Here is a 27165-nt window from a genome sequence, read left to right on the forward strand (position 1 = left end):
TAATGTTTTTGAGGATATTAAATACTATGGCAGGTTTATTTTTCAGGTATTTATTAAAAGAAAAACACCAGAGGGCACTCATTGAAAAACAGTAGAAAAGTAAAAAGCGATCACGAAGAAGCACCAATATAGGGGATCAGTGACTGGGCGGGGCTTAGAGTGGGCAGAGCTTAGCGTGGGCGGAGCTTAAAGGCCCTTGCAGAACATCTGCTGCACAGACCGACCCAAGACTCCGATGCTTCCCTGAGGTCGTTAAAGGACACATGTACACACGTACACGTACACACACACACACACACACACACACACACACACACACACACACACAGATGAACATACACACTTTTTAGAAAAGAATGAAACTATGAAATATTCTGCATTTTGTGCAGGGTCGTACAATGTTCTATGCATGGTTGTTGGTAGACAATTCCCAGCATAACGTCAGGCTTTTCATCTGAGAATATACTTTCTATGTTATAATAATAATAATAATACGATGTGTTATTCAGTGAAGCACGCTTCAGTGTAAGTTGATAAAGACTTATTTTTTCATGCACATTTCGCGAGGAACGTCCCTGCCTTTGCTGCCACCTGCTGGTCAACCCTAGCATTGCATCCAGCGCGTGGCTGTGCTCTGTGGGTAGCCTCTGTCCACACTCAGGCTGTCGTTCAACCGCCAGTAGTCGTCGCCCTTGAAGAAGAACACCTTCCCATTGGTCCAGGTGAGGGCTGCGTCCGGGCTGGCGGGCACCCCGCTAAAGAGCATGGAGAGGGGCTTGGGGTAGTAGGTCAGGTTGTTGTATTGCAGCTCGTCCCACTGCCAGAACTGGGAACCCTGCAGGGGGGCACGGGAAAAGAGAGGCCGTCAATTACACTGTATGTGACTGATAGAGAGACCGTCGTTTTACACAGTGTGTGACTGATAGAGGGACAATATTTTGCGACTGATAGAGAGACAGTACTTGGTGCCTGATAGAGAGACAGTATTTTGTGACTGAAGAGGGACAATATTTTGTGACTGATGAAGAGACAGTATTTTGTGACTGATAGAGGGTCAGTATTTTGCGACTGATAGAGAGACAGTACTTGGTGACTGATAGAGAGACAGTATTTTGTGACTGATAGAGAGACAATATTTTGTGACTGAGACAGAATTTTGTGACTGATAGAGAGACAGTACTTGGTGACTGATGGAGAGACAGTACTTGGTGACTGATAGAGAGATAGTATTTTGTGACTGATAGAGAGGCAGTATACACCACTGATTGGTGTATGGGGCAGCAGATGGAGTATGGTGAGTATGGTGTATAGTGCAGCTCCCCTACCTTGATGAAGACCAGCTTCTTGTTCCTCTCCAGGTACAACGCTGCGTCTATGTCTGCGGGGAGACGGGTCATCTGTTTGGGGTACCCCCGTTCCAGCACGAAGTCACTGTACTTCCACAACGTCCTGCCTGGAGACAAACACAGACCGCGTTAGGGTAGGGGTCCCTGATGAGACCGGCGGGGGTCCGGACCGGGTCCCAAGGGTCCTACCTTTGAGGAAATAGGCCTTCTTTGTCCTCTGGGAGTAGACCACAGCACTCAGGTTCCCCGGGAGTTCCTTCCACAGCGTGTGTATCCTCAGGGGTTTGTTGTGGCCCTGGTCCGACACGGTCCACACGTGCTCACCGCTGAAGGCAAACGTCTTCTTCCAGGGACCTGAGGGTGGGAGGGCAGGAGCTTCACGGGTCTGGAGGTGCTTCAGAGTTCCGATACAGATACCTGTGTCAAAAATTCCTCCGATACTGCCTAAAGAATCGGGTATTGACGAGTACGCGAGTCTATGCGCCGATCCAATATCATCACGTCAGTGATTTACTACAAAGGCATCGAACATCACAAACGGGTGCGGTGTTATGCTGAGTTTGTTAGCGGTCACAATAACACAAATGTTTCATTGTAATTATAGATTAGAAATGTAAATGATGTAGTTCTGAAAAAATATTCTATACATTGACTATACATTACTGTCGTACCGGGAAGGAAAAAAATTGTATCGGAACATCTCTACTTTCAGAGCTACAGGGTGGTGCTCATGACTGAAGTGAAGAAAGAAGCTGGTGTTCATAACTATGATAACATCTACTGCTGTCTTACCCAGCATGACGGCGTCCAGTCGGGCTGTGCAGGGGTCGGGAACCTGCTCGGGGCCGCTGGTTGGGTCCCCTGGGAGCGGCAGATGATTGGCTGACTCCAACCCCTTTGGGGGCTTTGAGCCTTCACACAGAGGAGGAGTCAAATGTTAGGGTGCATCGACATATCTTGAATCGTACCGCCCCTTTAAGAAGACGGACATAGACATTTACTAAATCAGAGTATTATTAAATGACAAGAGTTTCCGTCCTTATAATAGTAGGACTACAAATACTCGTCTAGTCCAGTTGGGATTATGCCCTTCAGTGAGACAGGATAGGGCAGTGAGACAGGTTAGGGCGGCCCTTCAGTGAGACAGGGTAGGTTTAAACTCTATAGCAGTGGTTCTCAAATGGGGGAGCGCATACCCCTAGGGGTACTTTGGAGAACTGCAGGGGGCATTCCTGCATTCAACTAAAACGACGAAAGTTTGGTCAGTTTCAGGAGGGATATATTTGAATGGGATTCACCTCTACATGCTCTGACCCTCACCTGGCGTTGGGCATCTTATGTGGGGAGAAATTAGCCAACAGTTGCACAAAGCACAGGCCCATGTTTCTCAATATTTAGTGTATTCTTAAAAAGAAAAAGGCTTGTGCCCGTGAAGGGGGTACTGAAACTGATAACATATCTGAGAGGGGGTACACTAGTAGAAAAATTGTGAGAACTTTTGGATGCCCTGAGAATCAGTGATTCTCAAAAAAAGTTTGAGAACCACTGTTCCTGTCCCTATAAGGCAGGGATGGGCAACTGGCGGCCCGCATCCTCACTCAGTGCGGCCCGCATCCTCACTCAGTCAGGCCCGCACATAATAAAAAAAAATAATAATAATAAAAAAATAAATAATAATAATTATTGATCGAGTTACAGAAAACTCGGTCAAGAAAGATGAGAAGAATTCATAGAATTCGAAGGCAAACCCATGCGTCTAGTTTGCTTAGAAGCAATATCAGTCATTAAAGATATCCACTCAAGTCGCCACTACAACTGCTACAACTGCTTGTTGGGTTTGAGTTCATTGAGTTGTTGCACTTAATGTTGGGCCACTGTTTGGGCCACTCAGTTTTTTGACTTCATTGAATGATGATGTATGTGAGCCCTTTGCACTGATAAAAATACTGACCATTCATGTGGCTGTTTGAGCATGGAAAACATGAAATGAATGTATGTTGGTTCAATTAACATACCGTACATAGGTTATGATTCTGGATGATTTTTTAGGTAGTGGCCATCCCCAAAATGCACCACAATACAGGAAATCATATCTACCAAATTCAAAATTGTGTAGCTTCTCTCAGCTCACGTTTAGTTGAAGTGTGCAGTCATGTGGCCCTCCAATGGTTATGATGAAAAATGTGGCCCTCTTTATCATGAAAGTTGCCCATCCCTACTATACGGTGACTGAGCCCTACCCAGTAAGACAGGGTAGGGCTAAGGGGTGAACACACAGTAGGGCTGCTTGACCCACTCACCATACAGGAACTGGATGCCCTTCACATCGTCGTGGTGCAGTCTGAAGTTGGTCCGGTAGCCGTTGTACCGGGCGCCCATCACAGCCTGGCTGTACTGGGAATGGCCTAGGCCGAGGGCGTGGCCTATCTCGTGGGCGGCGACGATGCGCAGATTGGTGCCGTAGTACCTGCCCTCTGTCCAGAACTCGGCCTCGTCAAAATGGACGACACCGTATTCTGGTTCTTTAGCGTGAGCGAGCACCCCGCCTGGGAGGGACATCGATGACACAAAGAAAGGGTTTGTGATGTTATTGTCAATATCCATCTGGGTCATTTGACACTGATGCTGGTACATTTACATTTTAGGGCATTTTAGCAGACGCTTTTATCCAAAGCAACTTCCAACAAGTACATTTGTCACAAGACAGAGAAACAACAATATATCGCTGTCGGTACCGTAAGGATGTTCATAGAACCAAGTGCCAAGCACTCACAATCGCTAGGCTAACCCACTCCTTAACAAAGATAGTCCGCTAAGATGCTACACAATGCTAAGTACTATCTTTAAGTTAAATTGCTTGTAGCCGGATTCCTCACCGCGACCGTCGAAGGGGATATCACACAAGTTGTCGTTCCTGTGGAACAGTATTCTAATGTCGGCTCTGGTGTAGGTGACCTCCCTGAAGGTCAACGGGGTCACGTCGCTCCAGTACTTGAAGGCGGCCTTGATGGCGCTCTGGACGGCGGCCCTCGTCATGTCCGGGGTGTAGTTGTACAGGCGGTAGGTCAGGCTCTTCTTGCGCCAGCGACCTGACGTTGAGAATGCGAGCAGGAGAAAGACGGAGCACGTTTGGTTAGTTAAGAGGAGGATATTATATCACCAGGTGTGACTTTGGTTGTGGGTGTGTCCACCTATTCTACAAGCCTACCCAGTAGACTGTAGAAAATGTTGCTGATCTATCCAGCGTACATTGAGGTGGACACGCCCACTTGTGATGGATGAAGTCCGATTTTCAAGCTGCTTGTAATGGCTCATCACACCCACCCCTGGTGTCATTTAACTCTTTAACTCTGGTCTCAGCACCGGGTACCACGTGTCATTCAAAAAAAAAAAATCTTTTTATTTAAGTGGACTGATTATAAATATATAAATTCATCTTTTTTTTCTTTTTTTTCTATCGACCTGAAGTAATGATTCAAACTGACGAAGAAGATATGAGGTCTCACTCAGGATCCTGTATTTGAGCGTCTTCTTGTTGAAGGGGTCCTCGTTGCCACAGCGGGGCGCCCTCATCGCCTCCAGGGTGGCGGGGTCCACCTCCCCGGTGATGGGTACGTCGCTCACCCGTTGGAACACTCTGCATGGGACATTCACAAGTTTAACAGGTTTAAGCTCCGGCAAAAGGTGCACACAGTCCTGTGGATACTCCGTTTGGTGCATCCACCTACTCCCTCAATAAGCGTCCGTGGGACAGCATCACGCTTTGCTGTCGTCTGATGTGTACAACATGTGTGCGTTTGGTTTGATGTGGTCCCGTTACCTCAGAGCCTCGATCACATCCCTGAGGTGGGACGCGTCCAGAAGGTCGGTGCCGTTTTTCAAGTAGCCGTATTTGGTTAGATATTCCTGGAAGGTAAAAGGCAGACATGAGATAAAGCTTGATCTGCAGTCCTGAAATCGAGTCCACTCCAGGTCAGCCTACCTTTGCTTCTTCTAGTTCAGGCCATCGCTCCAATGAAGCCGAATTCGCGTAAAACAAAGCGGCGACCAACAGCGCCAGTGGCCGTAAAGTTTCCATCTGACTTTCTAGTGAGATGAGCTTGTGATCGGTTCTCCTCGGTTGGAGCTCTAGTGAGTGGAGCTGGTGATCGGTTCTCCTCGGTTGTTTTCCTAGTGAGTGGAGCGGGTGATCGTTCCTCTTGTACTCCTGGCAGGCTGCAGAACAAGCGGCATTTCCTGGAGTTGGCCAGAGGATGAGTCAAGATGATGCACCCCTGGGGAATGAGGAGGGACGCAGTTAGCTGCGTCAAGCTGAGCTCAAAGCCCTCCACTAAACATTGTAATCAACACCGAGTGGTGCAGCCTAAGCAGTCTTAACTTACAGAAAATACACTTATTGTTTAATATGAATTTGTTTATCTAGCAGGACAAACCACAGTCATCCCACCATGTCCATCTGACTGAATTTGACTCGATTTGCGTTTACAGAAGCAAACGTTGATCTTCAGATTTGTGTTATTAAAGCCCCCCCCCCCGCTGACACACAGACCAACCAGACCTCCTGGGGTCCAGAACCATAAAACAGGCCAACAGTGATAACGAAAGAAACGGACAGACAAAACAAGGGAAGTAAAACAAATCTACAAATTAAACCAAACCATAGACGACACAAACGAGATACAGTTAAATTAAAACAACACCAACGCTAAAATGAAAATAAGGACATTGATAGCCAAACACATCCAAAACAATGTAATTCACCAGATATGAACCAGCAAACAGCGTACAAGCAAATGTAACGATGGTCAAGGGACAGTTTCAGTTTATTCTTTAGTTTTCCATAATAAACAGTCTGTATAGTATTCCTGTATATTCTTTAGTCTTCTTCCAATAATCAGTTTGAAAGGGGGTGTTACTGCCCCCTTCTGGCCACTCGGAGTTTGGAGATATAAGTTAACTGTAAACAAACGCTGAGGAAACGCTGTTTATGTAACTGTATGAAAGAGTCTTTTATCTACAGGGGGTCGTTAGAGACGGGTATGGGTGCCAGCCTCATGGGCCCAGAACAGCAAGTTACAACCAGTCCAGAACCAGGTCAGAACCAGTCCATAACCAGGCCAAAAGCTCCATTGGTGAGACAACTGAAGCTGTCAGCGGTTTCCATCTGATCAGACGATCGAACTAGCGAACCATGATCCAGATGACACTGATGATTCAAGGATCTGGCTCAGCAACGAGGTCTGAAGGAACCCATTTCCTGGTGATTCAAACAGCTCTGCCAACCCTGGAACCTCTTCTATCTCCGATAATATATCTTTGATATCTTTGATAAGGCAGATATGATTGGACTCAGAGATTGAGCAGTCAAGCCATAGACCTTGAAGCTCAGCTTCTTCAAGGCCGGATTAACCATTAGGGCAACTGGGCACTTGCCCAGGGCCCGTGACATCAAAGGGGCCCTTGACAACGTTTTCTTTTTTTTTTCTTTTTTTTTCCCAAAGTGCAAACATACATCTACAGACACCACATAACACGACAAAACCCAGATACGTGTGACAGACATGTAACATATACCAAAACATAAAGAATTATACGGGGACAAGGACAGATTACGAGAGGGTTTGGGGAGGTGTTTGTGAGAGGGAGAGAGTGAGTGGGTGTGTGTGTGTGTGTGTGTGTGTGTGTGTGTGTGTGTGTGTGTGTGTGTGTGTGTGTGTGTGTGTGTGTGTGTGTGTGTGTGTGTGTGTGTGTGTGTGTGTGTGTGTGTGTGTGTGGCCAGATGCTTTCCTCCGGCATCTCCGACCCCCAACGCGATAGAGGTCACACCCGAAGCACCTTATCCCCCCTGATGAACCCCCCCCTCCCCAGGGCAGCCGGCCCTAACAGCCATTAACAGTGGTAATGGAGGTGAGGCCTATTAAGTTAAGCTAAGGCCTACCTAGCTGTTTGCTGTCAAGACAATTGAAACATTCAATAAGTACTCATCAAGCCACCAAGTTCTGATGATAGGGGGGGGGGGGGGGGGCCCTTGAGCCTTGTTGCCCAGGGCACAGAAAATTGTTAATCCGGCCCTGAGCTTCTTTGACCTGTTGTATGGGTAGTCCAGCTATCTGTCAGTTCAATGTTGGATCACAAGCTAATCTATACTGAGAGCCAGATGTTATGCAGTGGTTTTGGTATTTGAGCAGCAGTGAATTTATCCAAGAGTATTTCATGTTTAACATTGTGTCGTTGCTGAGTTGATGTGGCCTCCTTTAAAACATTCTGCCGTCCCAAAGAGCCATATAGTGATCTGAGTAGGCTACAGCAATAACTCTTTTTTATGGACTTTGTGTCCACAGACTGAATCAGTATACAGAACCAATATACTGCATAATGAGCCTCATTATGCAGTATATTGTCATCATCTATGAGTCAGTAGAGAAAGAAGATTTGAACATCAAATCATTTCAACAGTCATAGCAGTAAATGGAGGCGTCATTTCATCTATTCTTGAATTTCTATCTTAAGAACTGAATTGACGAATCGCGTTTATCGTCGACTCTGATGCGAACAGGCAGTGAGTCAGTGCACTTTTTAGAGGAACTAGTTTGCATGTAGCAAAATGTAAACATGCTTATCAACAGATCACTGCTCCATTAAATCCATGCCGTCAAGTGTGAATCCTCACTCCCTGATAACCCTCCTTATATTTGGACTTTTGCTAAACACGGATTTCCTTTTCTTGGCATGTGACTGTTGATGGGTCATCCCATCTCCCTTCCTGCCAGCTGGGTTTATTTACAGGAACCCTTCAGCCACACTTCCTGTCCTCCGTCATTCCACCACATTTATTAAGTAATGAATAATCCCTAGAGGGGAAGAAACAATGGATTTGGGAAGTGTTCTCAGTGGTACTTGCAACATTTACAGTTTGCAACACAGAAAAACACGTATTGCATCGCTCGCTCAAGCAGTGCCTGCATCATGAGGTTGTTGACTGCGGTGGTATCAAATGCATACCTTTTATAAGGGCCCTGTACATATCATCTATCGCTAATCATCCATTCTGTTTCTTGGGACGATCTGAGAAGCCCTTGCAGCCCATCTGTCCCCCACCTCCTCAGGGTCCTTAAACAGCTCGTTCTCACACACGCACAAACCCACTGCAGCAGCAGAGTCTGTGATGAGGCTGGTGCGTCTGTGCTGAGACTGGTGAGTCTGTGATAAGGCTGGTGAGTCTGTGATGAGGCTGGTGCGTCTGCGCGGAGGCTGGTGCGTCTATGATGAGTCTGGTGCGTCTGCGCGGAGGCTGGTGAGTCTGTGATGAGGCTGGTGCGTCTGTGATGAGGCTGGTGCGTCTGTGATGAGGCTGGTGAGTCTGGGATGAGGCTGTCGAGTCTGTGATGAGGCTGGTGCGTCTGTGATGAGGCTGGTGCGTCTGTGATGAGGCTGGTGCGTCTGTGATGAGGCTGGTGCGTCTGTGATGAGGCTGGTGAGTCTGTGATGAGGCTGTCGAGTCTGTGATGAGGCTGGTGCGTCTGTGATGAGGCTGGTGCGTCTATGATGAGGCTGGTGCGTCTATGATGAGGCTGGTGCGTCTGTGCTGAGACTGTTGAGTCTGTGATGAGGCTGGTGCGTCTGTGATGAGGCTGGTGCGTCTGTGATGAGGCTGGTGCGTCTGCCCTGAGACTGGTGAGTCTGCGCTGATGTGTTTCTCATGATCTCGGGGTCGGACGAGGTGGAGCCGGGTTCCTCTCGGGGCTCTTCAACCCACGCAGCTCCCGGAGCGGGTCTGACCAGCCCCCCCTGAGGAGGGGGGCCGTGACGTGGGTCTGGGTGAAGCCCACATTATAATGTTATTATAAAGTATGATTCATTTTTTTGAGGTATTGAGATATATCAAATACAGAGAGAGGAGGAGAGGAGAGGAGGAGAGTAGAACAGGATAGGAGAGGAGGGGAGAAGAGACGAGAACAGGATAGGAGAGGAGAGAAGAGAACAGGATAGGAGAGGAGAGAAGAGAACAGGATAGGAGAGGAGGGGAGAAGAGAAGAGAACAGGAGAGGAGGGGAGAAGAGAACAGGATAGGAGAGGAGAGAAGAGAACAGGATAGGAGAGGAGAGGAGGGGAGAAGAGAACAGGATAGGAGAGGAGGGGAGAAGAGAACAGGAGAGGAGAGGAGGAGAGAAGAGAACAGGATAGGAGAGGAGAGAAGAGAACAGGATAGGAGAGGAGGAGAGAGAGGAGAAGATAGAATGAGGATGAAAATGAGAGCAGAGCAAACTCCCCTGCTTCTCAACCAAGTTTACTAGTTAATACAAAACAATTAATTTTCTTAATTTATCAATGCTTAGACTTATGTTCACATGATCACCATACAATACACTATCCGACATTATTGTAAAAAGTCAATTAATCCAAAATTCATCCACTGTGTTAGTGTATAATTTAACATTTTAGAATTGAAATTTGTATTCAAATTTTGAAGAATCCAGGTTGTAGCAAGGACAATGCTGCCCCCCACCTAAGGGGACTTTAACCGGGCTACTCCAACCAAGGGCGCAGGCTGGGGGTGTTGGAAAACCAGTTATTGTAAAGGCTGATAGATGACCTTGGGCTGGTTTAGGCCCAATCCCATTTCTACCCCTTACCCCTCCCCCTTGTTTTGAAGGGGTAAGGGAAAGGGGGAAGGGGGAAGGGGGAGAAATTAGAAAATATCTACCCCTTACCCTTTCCCCTTCAAAACAAGGGGGAGGGGTAAGGGGAAGGGGTAAGGGGTAGAAATGGGATTAACCAGTACCTTATTAAGAATGCAGGTATTTACCAGTACTTAATGAAGAATGCAGGTATCTACCAGTATGTTGCCGCCCCGCTGTCTCGGGGCGGTAGGGTTGGTAACGGATGTGAAATGTGTGGGTTATGGATAATTGAACGAGCGTGTTGTTGGTGACTAACGATGGACTGGAAACAACAGATGATGAAAAGGGGTTTACCGGGGGATCAGTGGACATGAAACAAAACAAGTGCGATACCACAAGACATGCAACTGGGTGTCAGGAATCGAGTGTTGCCAAATAAAAGACCAAAACAACCCAGAGCTAAGCTTGTAGCTAACAACAATAAGCTAAATCTCTGTAGCTGCAGAGTAGACCACATGTCAAGTTACCTGTCCCATCCTACGCTAATCCAAAAATGCAGTTGGTAACAACACTCCAGACCTGATGGGGCAATTGCTCTGTCGCTAGCTTAGCCACTTTTTAGAGTTTAACGAGGTTTTAAACTCAAGAAGTCACGTGACGTCTTAAGCTCCATTGCTGTGTCATATGTACTAGTGGTTTAACCTGCAGCTGCGTTTTACCTTGATCTCAATTGCTGTGTCTTCAGAGAAATTCACATCAGACACTAGAGGGCGTATTTTGTGCGTGTTAGTCTAATCTCGAAACTGACGTGGTTTTAGAGGAGACTAAACCCGTTTGCCGGATGAGACAAGGCTCCATCATAACCGACACACACACACACACACACACACACACACACACACACACACACACACACACACACACACACACACACACACACACACACACACACACACACACAGAATTAGTTTTATGAATTATTATTAATAGGTATGATACATTTACATTTATTACACCAGATAGGCCTTCAGTACAATACAGGCTACAATATAGGAGTTGCTTAAAGTGCCCAACTAAAACTCTACAAAGAACAGATTATTTGTATGTAAAAAAATAAATGAACGCACAGAGGATCGTACCATTCAGCGAAACATAAAAAGGTCAATGCTTAACTAAAATGGTATAGCAATGACGAGTAATTGATTGACGTAGGTGAGGGCAGATTCCAGACTCAGATTTCTACAAAAAGTAGCCTAGACTATTTCATAATATATGTCAACATTATTAGCGTTTTTATTTATTATAGTTTTATTATATTAAAGTTCACTTTACATTCCCATTAAGTTTTTGTTGGTAATTATAGCCCAAAATGCATCCACCATTAATGTCCCACGACCACTAGGGGGCTACAAAGAAATGACAAAACGACCAGCTAACAGGAACGCACCACTAAATTAACAACAGACACAATTAGTGGGAGGAGGAAACAGTCCTCCCCTTGCTGGGAACTGTGTGTGTGTGTGTGTGTGTGTGTGTGTGTGTGTGTGTGTGTGTGTGTGTGTGTGTGTGTGTGTGTGTGTGTGTGTGTGTGTGTGTGTGTGTGTGTGTGTGGGGGGGGGGCTTTGTTGACATGACTTTGTTGCTGACTCCGAATATTAATGTTTATCTTTCCTGGGGAGTGAAAGTGAATAGAGGGGATGTAGTCCTGTCCAACCAATTTGAAGGCCAGCAAAGTAACTGGGATGAGAGGCCTGCAGCTTAAGCTGTCTGGTCCCCCCTAGACTGATCAGATGAACACCTTTCTAAGGTGAGTCTTTGGAGGCTTAGGCCCAATTCACTTTCTACCCCTTACCCTTACCCATCCCCCTTGTTTTGAAGGGGTAAGGGGTAGAAATGGGATTGGGCCTTAATGTAACTGTGAGAGATGGACTGCTGAGAGTTAGTCTGAGGATATGCCTCTGCTGGACTGAGCCGAGAGACATTCCTTCTGTTGGTGAGCCTCACAAGGCCGTGAAACAAAAAGGCTGTCAGTGAACCAGTGTCGCCCTGAATAAAGTGGGACTGGTTCTCGACCTTTGATCGGTTTCAATACCTTTTAAAAATAATGAGAAGGACAGCACTGCGATAAGGACTATTCTTTTTAGATCCGTCATCTGTAATAAATCACCTTAATTATTTTACAAGAACTCATTTAAGTTATAAGGTTGGGCCTTTGAATCGCGTTATATTGGCTGCAATACAAACGCAGAACTCCAGTCAACTCATAACTAAACTAGATGGTATCTAATCTAGATGACTAGAGGATAACTAAACTAAAGGATTACGATACTAGATTCTAGAAATGTAACCATTTAAAACGATATGTAGCTCATTATAAAGACTTGCCTATGACTGCATATTTGACCAAAGACCTGGTGTCATGCGCAGGACGTCAAAAGATTCCTGAATCTCATAGGAAAGCCAGGATGTGTTTGATATATTGGATGAGTGAGGTTGACCAGAGAAACGTCCATTCTGTGATCGAAAACACTCACGTAAACCGTGTGATCAGCATTCACTTTATTTACCAGCTTAGAAGTCGAATAAATAAAGAAGTACTCATACAAAACTGAATATACAGTTCAAACATTAACATGAAGAACAGCCAATTATTGACTTGAGCATGTTTCAAATATTAGTTAAATAAGTCTACTTTTAACATTTAAAAAAGACAAAAGGAAGGGGAAAAAGACCCACAGCAGTTGAAAAGATTAATTGAGAAACAATGATTCAAAGTGTTCAAACTCTGGCTAAGTGACCTGACTCAAGTCAGGATTAGAAAAATAGACGTCTTACAAAAAGCACAAATCAATTGTTCAAATGCCGAATATAATACTTACTTGTTTCGAACACATTCATTCATTCCTAGATCCTCAATAAAACCTCAAGACTATCTGATGATAAGCAACCTTCTAGAAGCACTTCATGTATCCGGATGAGGACAGCAAAGGGCTGAAGCTGCACAAACAGCCTCAAAGCTGTGGGTGTCAGGGTGCTGAGGGTGCCAGGTTGTTGAGGGAGTCGGGGTGCTGAGGGTGCCAGGTTGTTGAGGGTGCCAGGTTGTTGAGGGTGCCAGGTTGTTGAGGGAGTCGGGGTGCTGAGGGTGCCAGGTTGTTGAGGGTGCCAGGTTGTTGAGGGAGTCGGGGTGCTGAGGTTGCCAGGGTGCTCAGTCCTCCCTGACCGTCACCCTCACGCGGTGCCAGGCGTTGCTCAGCACGCCTCTCAAGTTCCAGATGGGTGCCACCGAGTCGGGCTGCATGTTGTAGCTGTTGTCCACCGCCTTGCACACGATCTCCACCTGCTGCTCCCCGGGGGGCAGCGGCGCCACCACCTCCCACAGCTTCCAGGCCCAGGCGCGGCCCGGCAGCGGCGGCGGGGGCGGGGCCTCCCCCTGCTCCTCCCCCTGCTCCTCCCCCTCCCTCAGTCGCGCCACCTGCCACGTCTTCCCCCCGTCCAGCGACACGTCCACGCGCACCACCTCCCGCCCGCCGCCGCTCCAGGCGTAGCCGCGCACCGTCACCTCCCCGTCGGCGTCGCGCTCCAGCACCGCCCCGTCGGCGGGCTGCGTGATGGCCGACTGCACCGGCAGCTCCTGGATGGCGGGGGCCGACTTGAAGTCCACCGTGTCCCAGTCCGTGCCCGGCGAGAAGCCCTTGTAGTCGTTCTGCTGCCAGTGGCTGGCGCTCTCCTCCCGGCTGACGATCACCTTGCCCAGCCACTTGACGTTGCGGGCGCCCACGGTGCCGGGCACGACCACGCGCAGCGGGTAGCCGTGGTCGGCCGGCAGGTCCTCGCCGTTCATCTGGTACGCCAGCAGCACGTCCCCCTCCTCGCTCAGCGCCTTGTTCAGCGGGATGGACGCGCCGTACGTGGTGCCCGACGCGTCCGCGTCCAGGCCCTCGAACTGCACGTGGCGGGCCCCCCTGCCGGCCGCCGCCGCCGCCGCCGCCGCCGCCTCGGGGCCCCAGCCCCCCTCGCGCAGCACGTCCCTGAGCAGGGCGCCGCTCCAGGTGGCGTTGCTGATGGCGGCGATGCCCCAGTTCAGCCCCTTCACCTGCTTGACGGCGTTCATCTCCGAGCGGCGGTTGCCGGCGCACTGCAGCGTGGCCGTCACCGTGTGCTTGGGGAAGCGGCTCTTGAGGTCCGCCAGCGAGAGGCTCAGGGGCCGCGGGAGGCCCTCCACGCGCAGCCGGTACGACGCGGGGTCCACGCGCGGCACGGGGAGGTGGTTCCGCTTGAAGAAGATGGCGGAGGGCGTGATGTAGCTGTCGCCCAGCAGCTCGGGCGGAGGCTCGCCGTTGAAGGGCTTGGCGCTGTTGACCCGCAGGACGGGGTGGCGCTGGGGGTCCCCGGAGTAGGGGTCCGACGGCTCCACCGCCCGCTGGCGCGCCTGGTCCTCAGGGTCCAGCTCCCCCACCTAAGGGGGGGGGGGAAGAGAGAGAGAGAGAGAGAGAGAGAGAGAGAGAGAGAGAGAGAGAGAGAGAGAGAGAGAGAGAGAGAGAGAGAGAGAGAGAGAGAGAGAGAGAGAGAGAGAGAGAGAGAGAGAGAGAGAGAGAGAGAGTCTCAGTCAGGATCCTCAGTCAGAGTAGAGAACCTCAGGATCCACAGCAAGGTGGATCATCACAGACTATCATTCAGACTACACTTTACTCCTGACCCCAGGTGGTAATAATAAATAAAATATTAGACTTGTATAGCGCTTTTCTAAATACTCAGACGCTTTACAGAGGGAACACAGAGTAGAATTATTTAATAAGAACGTATACAAGCAGAACAAATATAAAAGGAGGTAGGGAGAGAAGGGAAGAAGGAGGAGGAGGTGGAAGCAGTCTTAAAAAGGTGTGTTTTGAGGGCCTGTTTAAACGAAGGGAGTGTGTTGGTGTGTTAAGGTAGAGCCCTAAGGAGCAGCCCAGTGGAGCACCGGGTCAGAACCACGCCCCCTCCGCGCCCACCTTGTACTCCGACAGGATGTCCAGCACGTGGTCCTGGCTGTGGACGGCGTACAGCGCCCAGAAGGGCTCCAGGGCCCCGCCCGCCGCCAGCAGGATCTTGTCCCCCCCGGGGTGCATGGCCACGAAGTCGGTGATGTCGTAGACGCCGCCGCGGAAGGTGACCCAGACGCCGGCCTCCAGCGAGCCGTGCTTGGACACCTCCGCCTGGCTGAAGACGGGCAGCGCCGGCTCCATGGGGGCCAACGGCCGCTCCGCCTGGAGGACAGGACGACGCCGGGTTACATCCCATCGGAAACACTAAGGCCCAATCCCATTCCTACCCCTTACCCCTCCCCCTCGGTTTGAAGGGGTAAGGGGTAAGGGGTAAGGGGTAAGGAGTAAGGGGTAGGAATGGGATTGGGCCTAAAGACCAATCCCATTCCTACCCCTTACCCCTCCCCCTCGGTTTGAAGGGGTAAGGGTAAGGGGTAAGGGGTAAGGGGTAAGGGGTAAGGGGTAGGAATGGGATTGGGCCTAAACCAATAAGAGAGTCGCTGGATCTATAAACTAGATGCTATGGCATTCCCAGGATTGAATGACTCTATTGAAATGACGGTCTCCCTCTAGAGTAGAGGAGCTGTTTGTGACTGTTTGAATGATTTTGATTGTAATGCTATGATTGTTATTCAGCACTGGATCCATTCTATGTTTGTCATGGATATGTATGTATTTTGTGATCGTATTACTTGATTAATGCTGCATTATGAGTAATTGGTTGACTCTGCCTACACCAGCTGGAGCGAGTTTACTAATTGCTATGACTTGATATTACTGCCGGTACGCCTTGTTTATTATTCATGCCCTGATGAAGGCCTACGATGGCCGAAACATGTTGGCAACTTTTTTAGAATTCTATTATGAATTAGCCTATTTCTTAAAGCTATTTTAACTTTAAGAAGAGTGCCTTGGTCAGCTTATCTTTTTAGGAACTATGTTTTTTGTATACCAAAGAGCACCTTCGCACTAACGGATTCACTTAATCAGAACTACGCCGTAGCCCTCAAACCTGTCTACCTTAGATCCCACCACGTTTGGTTTTGGAGCTGGTGACAGAAAGCTGCAGTTTGAAGCAGGGGCGGCACGCGGCCCAGGAGGTAGAGCGGGTTGGCTGGTAACCGGAAAGGTTGCTAGTTCGATCCCCGGCTCCTCCTAGCTGAGTGTCGAGGTGTCCCTGAGCAAGACACCTCTCCCTGACTGCTCCTGACGAGCTGGCTGTCGCCACATCGGTGAATGTGTGCATGAATGGGTGAATGTGAGGCAACATTGTAAAGTGCATTGAGTGGCCACTGGTTCGAAAAGCGCTGTATAAATGCAGTTCATCTATTTACACGGGCTCTCAAATGAAGAACAACATCTCCTCGAGGTCATGGTCGGGTTATCGTTGTGAACACTAATTATCTCACTAACTATTGCCATAGTTTTCTTGGTAATAGTAAATCATGATCGGGTAATAGTGAGCAGCGCTCAGAAAACGCCTGGGAAGCATAATGTGTGTCATGGTGGATGGTGATGAAACGTACACCACTGCTCACTGCATGCTCTGTTTGTACAGTTTACTGCCTGACTTGGGCGATAACATTTTTCTCTTCTATGAACATTTGTCATGCGCCTGTCAGCCTCCTTCCACCCGGTCCCAAAGTACATGTTTGTACTGGGGACAATCTTTGACAGAAAGTCCTGGCACTTAATGTACGCACTTATTGTATGTTGTACGTCCCTGCACATAAAAAATAGTTCTCAGCATGGTGTAGCATCTTAGCCTAGCTATCTTTGTTGTGTAAGGGGAATGGGTTCACCTAGTGATTAGTGCTTGGCCCTTGTTTCTATTAACATCCTTACTGGACCGACGGCGATATATTGTCGTTTCTCCCTCTTTTGACCAATGTACTTATTGTAAGTCGCCTTGGATAAAAGCGTCTGCTAAAGGCCCTCGATGTACATGTGAAGCTGTGGTCCTCACCTTGTGGTGGTGGAGGCCGTAGGCCAGGACGGCGCCGGTCCCAACCAGCAGGCCGGCCAGGGCGGGCCTCCAGCGGGGGTCCTGGGCGGTCTGCCTGTCCTCACCCCCACCACTGCTGCTCCGGCTTCCCCCCCCCACCCCGCACCATGACGGGGCTGGGGAGGCCGCTGGTCTGGCCCTGGGATGAGGACATGAACCAAGTTAGTATCTTTGTACAAATGGTTAACTACAAATGGTTTACTACACAAGGGGTAAGAGTCAGAGTCTCTCTGTCTCTAAGGTAGAAGACTTCCTCAGACGATACCTTATCCTTAGGGCTTTGGTTAACTACACAAGGTTCAGTCAGACTCTCCCTCTCTAAGAAGACTTCCTCAGCCCAGACCTTATCACTGTAGCTTTGGTTAACTACACAAGGTTCACTCAGAGTTCTCTCTCTAAGAAGGCTTCCTCAGCCAAGACCTTATCACTGTAGCTTTGGTTAACTACACAAGGTTCAGTCAGAGTCTCCCTCTCTAAGATAGAAGACTTCCTCAGATGAGACCTTATCTCTGTGGCTCTGCCACCACTGCTGATTAGACAGTCTTATCAGGGAAATCAGGGCTAGCAGACGAGTGCCGGGCTGATAGCCCATGAAGCAGAAGCCAGCTCATACAGGAGCTGATGATCCAGCTGGCTAATACTAGATAAAGAGTCACCTATGAAGAAGGCTGAATCAATTCATCAGAAAAGGTTAATTTAAAAAAAGGAGAAAGCAAAAAAACCTGCGTGGGTCATAAATTCCCTTGACAAGTCCTGCGCGATTCTAAAATCAACGGAGACCAAGGTGAGTGAGTCACCGGCCAATAGAGGGAATGAATGAGAAACCATTTAAATTTGACAACCCTTGCCTCGTAACACACGCTCCAATAAAGGAGGCACACTTGGTGGATTGCCCGCCTACCGTTGCGCCTGGGCAGGACTCAGCCCTGCAGTCAGCCGTCTGCACCGTCGCAGCAGCAGCAGCATCGCATCGATGTCCTGCCGAGAGATAAAGAGGTTCAACGTTAGACACAGTGTACTGGGGGGCAGAGAGAGAGAGGGCATACCCATCCCTCAGGTTCACGTGCTGTTCCCCCTTCGGAGATCCACGGGGGTCACGTCTTCAGACCAGCAGTCCGTGGGGCAGGGAGGGGATCAGGAGGAGGAAGAAGGTTCCAGAGCAGGTTACCGGACGCCTCATTTATTTGCCAGTCGTTAAAACATTCCAGAGGTTGTAAAGCACCAAAGGTTGGTGCTTTACACCAGCTCAGCACCTCAACCAACTCCAGTCGGCCACACAGAGGGAACAGTGACAGGACGTCCCACAGAGGGTACAGTGACAGGTTGTTGTATGTGGAAACAAGCTGGGGTGAAGTCGCGTGAATAGGCTCTAGTTTTCTTGTGAGGGAAAGGGCCACCACTACAACTAAGGCATGATAGACATTAAGACCTGCCTTTATGATCCCTTATACGATACGATACTTTGATTAAAAAGGACTGTAACATAACCTTTAGAGTTCTAATGATTTATATCTCATGGCTAGACATGGCAAGTAACATTTTGTCATTTCGATAGCGAAACTATGTGAATGGGTTCAACAATATAAAAAAGTACATTTAATTATAGTGTGCATGATTTGCCAGTTTATGCTGAATACATTTTGAATCACAATTACAGAATTCCAAAATGCAGGCCAATTCATATTTAAACAGAACATTATTTTAAATGTTGCGTTCATTGTATTATTTATTTATGTGTATAATTATGTGACTAATTTTACCCAGCTACCCATTAACCCCATTCAGTGGAACATTAGGCACGTTTACCACAGAAGCTCTGATGGTATAATGATGACAGCCCCATTATCAGCAGATAGGTTTCAAATAATCAGTCAATGGAGCTGTAAATGGATAACGACGTTCCACCTCAGTCCTTATGCAACCTTTGTGATTCTAGTGGTTCCTTCATAATTCAGTCGGGCGTCTGTTCCTTGTCCCGCAGATTAATAGATTGATTAATAGATTAGATTGTTAATATGTAGCCTACTTTCACAATACAAAAAAGCGTAAGGAGCAACGCATAATTTTTTAGTAAGTCAATTTCCCAATGCAAATCGCTAGGTCATAGGTTGGACCTCACGGTCTTCCTCCTGCTTGATTTGCTCAAGCACTAGCCAGCTACTATTATACTGCACTACTGTATTATAACTAGAGCTGTCAGTTAAACGCGTTATTAACGGCGTTAACGAAAATCAAATTTAACGGCGTTAAAAAAATTATCGCGCGATTAACGTCATTTTTTTATTAAAAAAAAAAAAAAAAAAATTTTTGTCTCAAAACAAAGAAGCAGTAGCCTGACTGCTATGTTCAAATGACATTTGTTCAAAGCAGTCGTTTATTTGCACTATAGGCTCTTTTTTTGTATCGTCCTGTTTTGATCAGTATATGCCAATGTTGTTATCAATAGAAAATCATTTGCACAAGGCAAGCCGATGCACTTCATCATGTTGATAAGAGAATTAAAATGAGAAGAATTATGGGACAAAAAAAATCAAGGGATATTTAGCATAGAAAAATAATTTGCGATTAATCGCGATTAATAATAGTTAACTATGACATTAATGCGATTAATCACGATTATTTTAATCGCTTGACAGTTCTAATTATAACCTACATTTTTTTATACCACCAGCTCGTTGTGTTTAGAACAACAGTCAGCAGTCGACTAGAAGAAGAAGCAGTCGACTGAGTGGAATATATATGAAGTCCCTTAGATGTTAACACATAAATCCATTTGATGAAGAGGGTGGTAGGCCTGTTCATAGTCCCTCCTGTAATGGTAGGACTATTCGGTCTTTTTAACTCCCAGTAGGACTGTCCTCTCCGTTCCCAGTATTTCGACACTTTCCGAAGGTTTGGTTGCATGAATGCATGTCATTCATACGCTTGATTGGTCATATTCGGTACAAACTAAATCGTAAAAACTATGTTTCAGAAGATGACATTTTCATTTTCTAACTGAACTTATAGGTTTCGAAACTGTTGGAATATTTGCGTAGTCCGAGGACAAAACAAACGCCCAGATCAGTCCTGCAGACGTATGGACAAATACTGAACTAGTTGCACCTATTTGAACCAAGTCCAGCCACAAGCATTGTGCAGGTAAACATAACGGACAATGGCGCATGCACTCACAATATTTGTGATAAGTCACTTTCATTGCCTGCTAATTCCCGGATTTGTGCTGCTACCGCTGGTGTTGTGCAACACTTCATCTGACAGGTCAATGACCCTATATGGTGATAACAACTAAACACAACTCAATAATACCTTTTTTTTAATCCAAACAAAAGATATCACTGACCTTTATCTCCTAAAAACGCGTGTTGACAGGATAACTCGGACCCAGTGATGCTATCCACGATGCACAGAGTAGAGCAGAAGGTTTAACAACACCCAGCCTATTGCTGGAAACCAGAAGCTGCTGAAACACGTGGACAAACACGTTCAAGACCGCCACGACGCTCCTGTTAAACAATTTACTACCAGCTCACAAAAAGAGCAGCTGGACAAAAGGGACGTTCAAGACCGCTACGACGCTACTGTTTACTGTTCAGTACGTAATCGCACCAACCGCTGCAGGTCGACGCCCATGTTTTGGACCAATAGGAATTCTATGATCAGTCACGCAGCAAGAGCATGTACACAATTATAACCAGGAAAAGCATCTCCTGCTCATGTTTCTAATCGTCATCAATTTTTCACCAACTGCCCGATTGCAATGCTTTTATTTCCAATATCAAGTAGGACACCCAGGGGCGCCGAAAAGGGGGGGGAAAGGAGACGGATTCTAGGGGCCCATGATGGAGGGGGGCCCAGAGAGGCCCCTAATGATGATGAAATTATAATACAGAAATTATTATACTATTCTTTTCATGGGGCCCAAAATCCCTAGCGGCGCCCCTGAGGACACCACCCGACACGGATGACCCCCTGAGTGAGTCTTCAAGACATTAGGACTAGTGTCAGGTGTGAAATCACGTCAGCAGCTCAACATAAAGTAGTTTTCGCTTCAACATTCACACGTTTTGTATAGCAAACGCTTGGATAGGTCTGTATGGATCGGTATTCTATTTTCTTCATTTTGAAAGCTTCCCATACTTTGACGATTCCAAATACCTTTTGGAGTCGTACTTTGAAGCGTCATCACTTTGTATGTTGTTCATTGTTCAAACACCGTCTACGCTTATCCAAAAAATCTCAATATTGACACTAGCAACACCGGCAAATCCTGCCACAGCCCAGAAGATGAACATGATGACTTGATGAGAGTACATATAATTTTTAGCTGGATCATTTCAGTGCAAACAAGAGTAAACTAATAGAGCAGAAATTTCATGAAGCGTACCCATTTACAAACATACTTAACATACTGCTTTGCAGCACTATTCCGTGGCCATATTTGAAAAAGGCAAGCTAGCACATTTATTTTGCAAGTTGAGACCACAACATTGTGTCAAGTTTAAATACAATTTAATATCCAGAAAAAAAGACAGAAAAAAAGACTACAGTTAAATCGTGGTAGTACGAAACATGTCTCTCTCTCGCTCCCGGAGGTTAGGTGAGCATGAGCATCACAAGAGGTCCGTAAGATGCTCAATGCAGATACAAGTTCTTGATGGTCTTCATCAAGGCTCCTGTTAATCACGCTTCCTTCTCCGCGACCGAACGGCCTCCGCGTGTAGTTTCAGTCCAGACCTGTAGAGGTCACTGCTGAGTCATCTTGGCCGCCTCCGCTTTGATGAGTGAAATGAGTTCGAGGTTGATGAGGAAGACGAATCGCAACCCTGCAATCTGAACGACACAAACACGTTGTTCAAGTTTCAGCAGACTAATGGATGAGGTGTTTGTTTCAGACGGTAAAGGCGCGTTACCCACTTCCACCACAGAGTTGTTGTTAAGTTTCCACTTGTTGCCGGACAGAACTGGTCTGCCATCGATGTAGATCGGACGACGACCCTCGTTGGCGATGAAGAAATCGCCATTATTCTTCAGCTTAATAATTCCTGTAGGTATTTCAGATATAGATACAGAAGGGAAGTCAGACATTGTGGGCAATAGAATAGGGACATTCCTGGGGAAGACAATCGATAAACGCAGTGATATACTGATAAATAACCAATAAAATGTTTACTTATGAGGGACTTTCCATGCATGAGCACAGAAGGCTTTCCAGACTGTCCAGGTGAATAAGAAAATAAAACTAATTCATGTAGCAACCTTATACAAGACGCATAATAGTGTGGATGGGGGATAAAAAACAGGTCATATGAAACTAGGATCATAATGATGTAATAAGAAGAGCCTAATGAAATTCAATACAAATCAAATAGCATAAGGAAGATCTAAAAAAACAGTGCATGAGAACAGGGAATATTTATGGGAAAAGGAATAAAAAATGCATAAGAAAACCCAATAAAATGTAATGAAATGACAGGAAGCAGAACGAGGAGGGTATTTTCGGCTGTAGACCAGCCCCTGTCACTGCGAAGGATCACCTTGTTTCCTGGAGATCTTCCAGGCGGGCCCCTCTAGCGACAGGTCAACGTCGATCTGTTTGTCCTTGGTGGCTCTCCCCAGGGTGATCTGGCCCACAGACAGACGACACGTTAATCTAAACATTGTTTTCCTCAACGTAGTCCATGTGCTGTTCGTTCTCCATGTTTTAGTCCTGTGCCGTTTCTCCCTTTCCATCTAAAAAGGGCCACAATTGAAACAAGCCTTTGGGCTTTGTTGTGTTTTTCAATTGTTGTTCAATAAAGTTTTCAATCAATCAATCAGACATTTACATTTAGGGCATTTGGCAGAAGCTTTTATCCAAAGCGACTGACAACGGTTAATGGACACATTGACACCGACGGCGGAGTCGACCACGCAAGGAGACAGCCAGCTCGTCGGGAGCAGTCAGGGTGAGGCGTCTCGCTCAGGGACACCTCGACACTCAGCGAGGAAGAGCCGGGGCTCGAACTACCAACCTTTCAGTTAGCAGCCCACCCTGCTCTATCTCCTGAGCTAAGCCGACCCATTACCCAGTCAGACGGGGCTTCAGGCCCGCTGCGTGGAGGCGCCCGTGTGCCGGGTGTGCTTACCTCTCTGGACCTCATGAGGTAGCGCACCATGCGGCCCCGCAGCGCTGCCAGGGTCTGGTTGTCGAAGTCCGGGACGTTCATCCCTGAGGAGAACCACAGGAGGAAGAAGCTTGTCTCTCCACTAGGGCTGGGTGATTCGGCATAAAAATAAAATCTGTTTTTTTTTTCAAACCAAACCTGATGATTGATTTTAATCGATTATTTTCTATAAGTGAGAAATAGAGATTTTTTGAGTTTTCTTTTTTGTTGAGGAATAACAATGATTAACAAAGCCCAATAAATAACACATCTCCCACGCTTCTGCATGCCTCAGTTTAAAATCGATTAAATCGTCCCGCTCTACTCTCCACGTCCAATAAACGGGGGTACAGAGAGGCGGTAAACAGGGGCCTACTGACCGGTGATGCTGTCCACCAGAACCTGCCAGCGGGGCAATTCCTGCTCCAACTGGCGGATCTCCCGCTTCTGGTGCCGGTCGGAGATCATCAGCTCTGAGGGAACAAACAGAGCCATGAAGGGGTGGGCCACAGACCTGCTGCTGGACAGCCCGTCATAGGCTGATCCAGGGGGATAACATCACCTCATAGAGGGCAGTAGCCAATCGAAGATCACATTAAGATGAATGCTTACCATGCTCCAACACCTCGTCCCTGCTGTCCCTGTGTCAAACACACAGAACGCAGAACACATGATACTCAACTCACCACGGAACAGTTCTCACCAGAGCAACACTAAAGGGATTTAAGGAGGGGGGTGGTTCCCTTACTTTAGTTTGGCCTCATCGACCATCTGCTCAGCGTCAGAGAAGTTGAGGACCTGGTCCCCCTTCGGTAGGGGCTGGACTGTAACACACCACCATTAGACATGAGTTTATTAGGCTGTTGTCCTTACCTCCATTCATTCACTCACACTGCCCTGACTGGACAGCCTCATTTACTTCATGATCCATTAATTCTCTAAATATGTAGTACATCTGGTCAGTTGTACTTCCACTAATGGGTGAAACACATCTATACTACAAATCCGAAACATGAAATCACGTTTTGAAACCTCAACAGCGGAACCGCTGCCGAGACCAGACCGTCACAGAGAGTGAGGACCAGGTGATACTAGTCCAGTTCTAAGGAGAAGACCCACCACTCTGGTCCTCCAGGAGGTAGTACTGCTTGAGCAGCTGCCAGTGGACCAGCAGGCTCTTGGGGGCCCTGGAGGGATGGAACACGCTGGGGTATTTGCTCAGAAGCTCTTGGAACACCTCCAGCTTCGGCTGACTGGTCTGTAAGGTCGAAGAGACACAAAGTCATCTCCTGTTTTGACTCTGGGATATGACTAAGAAATGTAAACAGATTTGCATTTTATCACAGTATATATATAAAAAACACTAAACAACAGTACAATATTAGAATCATAACACCAGTGTGATATTGTGGTGATCCATCCGTGCTGTACATTCACATCCACAGGGTACATTCACACAGTCATCTCAAGTGGCGGACTGCCATGTTGGTTTATATGAGACGATGGCGCCCCTTAGTGTTGCATTACATGCACTTTCAAGGTGTTGTATACCCTACATGCAAGTCATCAGCCTCCCATCAGCCTTAACGAGTGTAATGTTTATAATGTTAGCAGAACAGTTTGTTGATCGTGAACAACATGTCATACAAGACACTGAGTTTGTCATGAAGATAGGAAGAGCACTATGATTATCACTGCACGGGGTCCACAAAAATGATTCAATCCACAAGTATCATTCCCTCCACGGATCTTTCCGGTGTTTACCGAGCCGATCTTTGCCATCAGGGCCTCCTCCGCCTGGCTGAAGAGGGCCTTGCTCTGGATGGCAGCGATGGTCTCCGGGTGGAGCTGGCGCATGGCCTGCCACGCCAGCCTGGGGTGGGGGCGACAGGAAGGTGAAGGGTTAGGTGACGACGACACCAGAAGGGGTACAAAAGGAGAGAGAGACATGCAGGGAGCGGTTTGGAGACTCGTCTTACTTTGAGATGACCGGGTCGTAGAGCAGAGCGTACCATCGCTCCTTGATCTCCCGGAAGGTGAAGCGACAGCTGAACTTCACCCCCAGGTGGACCGAGGTGAGGTCTGTGGTCTGCAGGACGCAGAAGAACCCATATGCAATCAGACTCATAGGAACCCATACGCACGCACCAGACTCATCTCACCTGTAGGACAGCAGAACTCACCTGTAAAACAGCGTTGATGAGGAGGAGGTCGTCGGTGGGTTTCCAGCGGCCCAGGTCTTTTGTGATTTGCAGCGGCTGCTTGCTCTTCTTCACCCTCTTGGCGATGGGAGGGGGGGTGACCACCATGGTGAGGGGGGGTGTAAGAGTAGTGCTGGACTTTGTCACCTGAAACGAAGGGTTTGAAATTGGGGGAGAAGCAATCAATCAGAAAAATTCTGAACATCCGTCTTTTAAGAGTATAATTGGAGCGCTGTTGATGTCTCAGTTACCTTCTTTTTCTCATTGGAAGAAGGCTCGCTCCCTGAGCAGCGGATTGGCTCTATGACTGGAGGGCCTTTCACTCTGGTTGAGGACTTCACCAGGCTGCTCTCCACCAGCTCATCGTCAAACTTCTTCCTCTTAATGGACCTAAAAAGGGGAACATTGTTTGCATTCATACATAAGTAAATCTGACATGGCTTAATTGTCTAAGACAATGATGTGGTTTTATGCTTGTTTAATTATCCGACACATATGGAAATGAAGGCAATCACACCTGGAAGAACTCCTCCGTTTGGGAATCCCACCGCCGAAGGCTTGGGTAGTCGTCCTCTTCAGATCCTTCTTCCCTGCGGGCTCCTCATCCTCCGACCGACTCTGAGCTCCGGCCGCTGCCATCTGCGGGCCTGCAGGGCCCCCCGCCTGCATCTAGTCCCACACGGAGGAGGAGGGCACGTCAGATGTCATGGCTGTATGCCAGACTTAATGTATCCTGAATAAACCTTTACTCTTAGGTTCCTAGAGACCCTCTGAACTGACTTCAGAGACGGTGATCATGCAGAAGGTTCTGCACCAGAACGCCAGCAGCACACAGCCGATCCAGTTGGCCCGAGTCACACATGCATGAACTCACACATAAACATATCATGCGTGTGATGCGCCAACAACCGATGATGTGTTCACGTCAACATTGAACATTCCTGTGTGTGTCTGGCCTGGTGTTGTTATTGAGACACAGACACAGCAGGTGTTCGTAGCTACACAGCTAACCACATCTGCATGGTTAACGTTAGTTCAACGTATTTTATGCGTCTGAGCCTGCAGTGTGATGTGGGCACCAGATACAAAGAAACATCTCGAATCCCTCGTTGAGTCAGAACACAGGCTAGCTAGGCTTTACTGTCGTTATTATCATGATACTGGAACTAGCATCAGCTAGCTCCCTTAGCTCGAATATATATTGATTAATCCCGCCAAGTCACTCACCTCGGTTAAATCTTTTTGTAGGCCGACAGATTTCAGTGCATCTAAAGTCGTAGCATCCCAGGCAGTAGCTACGTCTGCTTTATATTAATATAACAACAGGAGGAGCTAAGCTAAAATGTTTAGCTTTGTTAGCTACAGTTAGCTACGTGTTCTTCTTCTACTGCTTTTGGTTTATTTGGTGACTGGGAGGTGATGTGTGCCCAACAGAACCCTCTCGCCCCCTGGTGGAGAAACATGTGACTCCACCCTATAGATATCTGAATACTTAGGCTAACTAATACGGGTGTGTGTGTGTGTGTGTGTGTGTGTGTGTGTGTGTGTGTGTGTGTGTGTGTGTGTGTGTGTGTGTGTGTGTGTGTGTGTGTGTGTGTGTGTGTGTGTGTGTGTGTGTGTGTGTGTGTGTGTGTGTGTGTGTGTGTGTGTGTGTGTGTGTGTGTGTGTGTGTGTGTGTGTGTGTGTGTGTATATATATATATATATATATATATATATATAGACTGTCTTTTGAACAGTGTACGTATGTAGGCATATTTTTAAGTTGTCAAAGTAAATGTACTACTGCTATACTACCATGACTTTTTTTGCTACTTCTATCA

General features: G+C 47.4%; 3 protein-coding genes across 4 annotated transcripts; all 3 read right to left on the reverse strand.

Annotated features, from left to right (window-relative positions):
* Nucleotides 1-34: 34 nt before the first annotated feature.
* mmp19 (matrix metallopeptidase 19) lies at nucleotides 35-5766 on the reverse strand. 2 transcript variants are annotated; one of them, XM_030373992.1, is made up of 10 exons: nucleotides 5729-5743; nucleotides 5329-5620; nucleotides 5167-5252; nucleotides 4853-4983; nucleotides 4223-4435; nucleotides 3647-3892; nucleotides 2139-2258; nucleotides 1536-1700; nucleotides 1326-1453; nucleotides 35-835 (listed from the first exon to the last, which is right to left on the reverse strand). In XM_030373992.1, exons 2-10 carry the CDS (start codon nucleotides 5422-5424, stop codon nucleotides 605-607), a joined length of 1416 nt encoding a protein of 471 aa, XP_030229852.1. In that variant the 5' UTR covers nucleotides 5425-5620; nucleotides 5729-5743; the 3' UTR covers nucleotides 35-604. The 2 variants fall into 2 exon arrangements, with proteins under 2 accessions (XP_030229852.1, XP_030229851.1); XM_030373991.1 differs by having other exon boundaries at nucleotides 5329-5766.
* A 6745-nt stretch (nucleotides 5767-12511) lies between these two features.
* suox (sulfite oxidase) lies at nucleotides 12512-20555 on the reverse strand. The gene is made up of 5 exons (XM_030373995.1): nucleotides 20340-20555; nucleotides 17898-17974; nucleotides 16958-17135; nucleotides 14959-15213; nucleotides 12512-14423 (listed from the first exon to the last, which is right to left on the reverse strand). Exons 2-5 carry the CDS (start codon nucleotides 17960-17962, stop codon nucleotides 13173-13175), a joined length of 1749 nt encoding a protein of 582 aa, XP_030229855.1. The 5' UTR covers nucleotides 17963-17974; nucleotides 20340-20555; the 3' UTR covers nucleotides 12512-13172.
* Nucleotides 20556-21432: 877 nt separating this feature from the next.
* mcrs1 (microspherule protein 1) lies at nucleotides 21433-26799 on the reverse strand. The gene is made up of 14 exons (XM_030373996.1): nucleotides 26571-26799; nucleotides 25861-26012; nucleotides 25595-25733; nucleotides 25326-25490; nucleotides 25122-25231; nucleotides 24907-25015; nucleotides 24262-24400; nucleotides 23891-23966; nucleotides 23755-23783; nucleotides 23523-23615; nucleotides 23125-23207; nucleotides 22534-22621; nucleotides 21914-22041; nucleotides 21433-21829 (listed from the first exon to the last, which is right to left on the reverse strand). The coding sequence occupies exons 2-14, from the start codon at nucleotides 26010-26012 to the stop codon at nucleotides 21743-21745; spliced, it is 1398 nt and encodes a 465-aa protein (XP_030229856.1). The 5' UTR covers nucleotides 26571-26799; the 3' UTR covers nucleotides 21433-21742.
* Between the last annotated feature and the right edge of the window lie 366 nt (nucleotides 26800-27165).

Source organism: Gadus morhua, chromosome 13 (genome assembly GCF_902167405.1).
Source record: "Gadus morhua chromosome 13, gadMor3.0, whole genome shotgun sequence".
Taxonomy (NCBI): domain Eukaryota; kingdom Metazoa; phylum Chordata; class Actinopteri; order Gadiformes; family Gadidae; genus Gadus; species Gadus morhua.

Coding starts and splice junctions, on each gene's coding strand:
- mmp19 (XM_030373991.1), bottom strand. CDS start 5,424: ATGGAAACTTTACGGCCACTGGCGCTGTTGGTCGCCGCTTTGTTTTAC. Junction 4,984..5,166: donor GATGTGATCGAGGCTCTGAG/GTAACGGGACCA, acceptor TGTCCCATGCAG/AGTGTTCCAACGGGTGAGCG. Junction 1,701..2,138: donor ACTGGACGCCGTCATGCTGG/GTAAGACAGCAG, acceptor TCCCACCCTCAG/GTCCCTGGAAGAAGACGTTT.
- suox (XM_030373995.1), bottom strand. CDS start 17,962: ATGCTGCTGCTGCTGCGACGGTGCAGACGGCTGACTGCAGGGCTGAGT. Junction 17,136..17,897: donor AGTCCTGCCCAGGCGCAACG/GTAGGCGGGCAA, acceptor TCCTCATCCCAG/GGCCAGACCAGCGGCCTCCC. Junction 15,214..16,957: donor ACGGCCTCCACCACCACAAG/GTGAGGACCACA, acceptor CCTGTCCTCCAG/GCGGAGCGGCCGTTGGCCCC.
- mcrs1 (XM_030373996.1), bottom strand. CDS start 26,012: ATGCAGGCGGGGGGCCCTGCAGGCCCGCAGATGGCAGCGGCCGGAGCT. Junction 24,401..24,906: donor TGATGGCAAAGATCGGCTCG/GTAAACACCGGA, acceptor TCGACCTTACAG/ACCAGTCAGCCGAAGCTGGA. Junction 23,784..23,890: donor GTCGATGAGGCCAAACTAAA/GTAAGGGAACCA, acceptor TGTTTGACACAG/GGACAGCAGGGACGAGGTGT.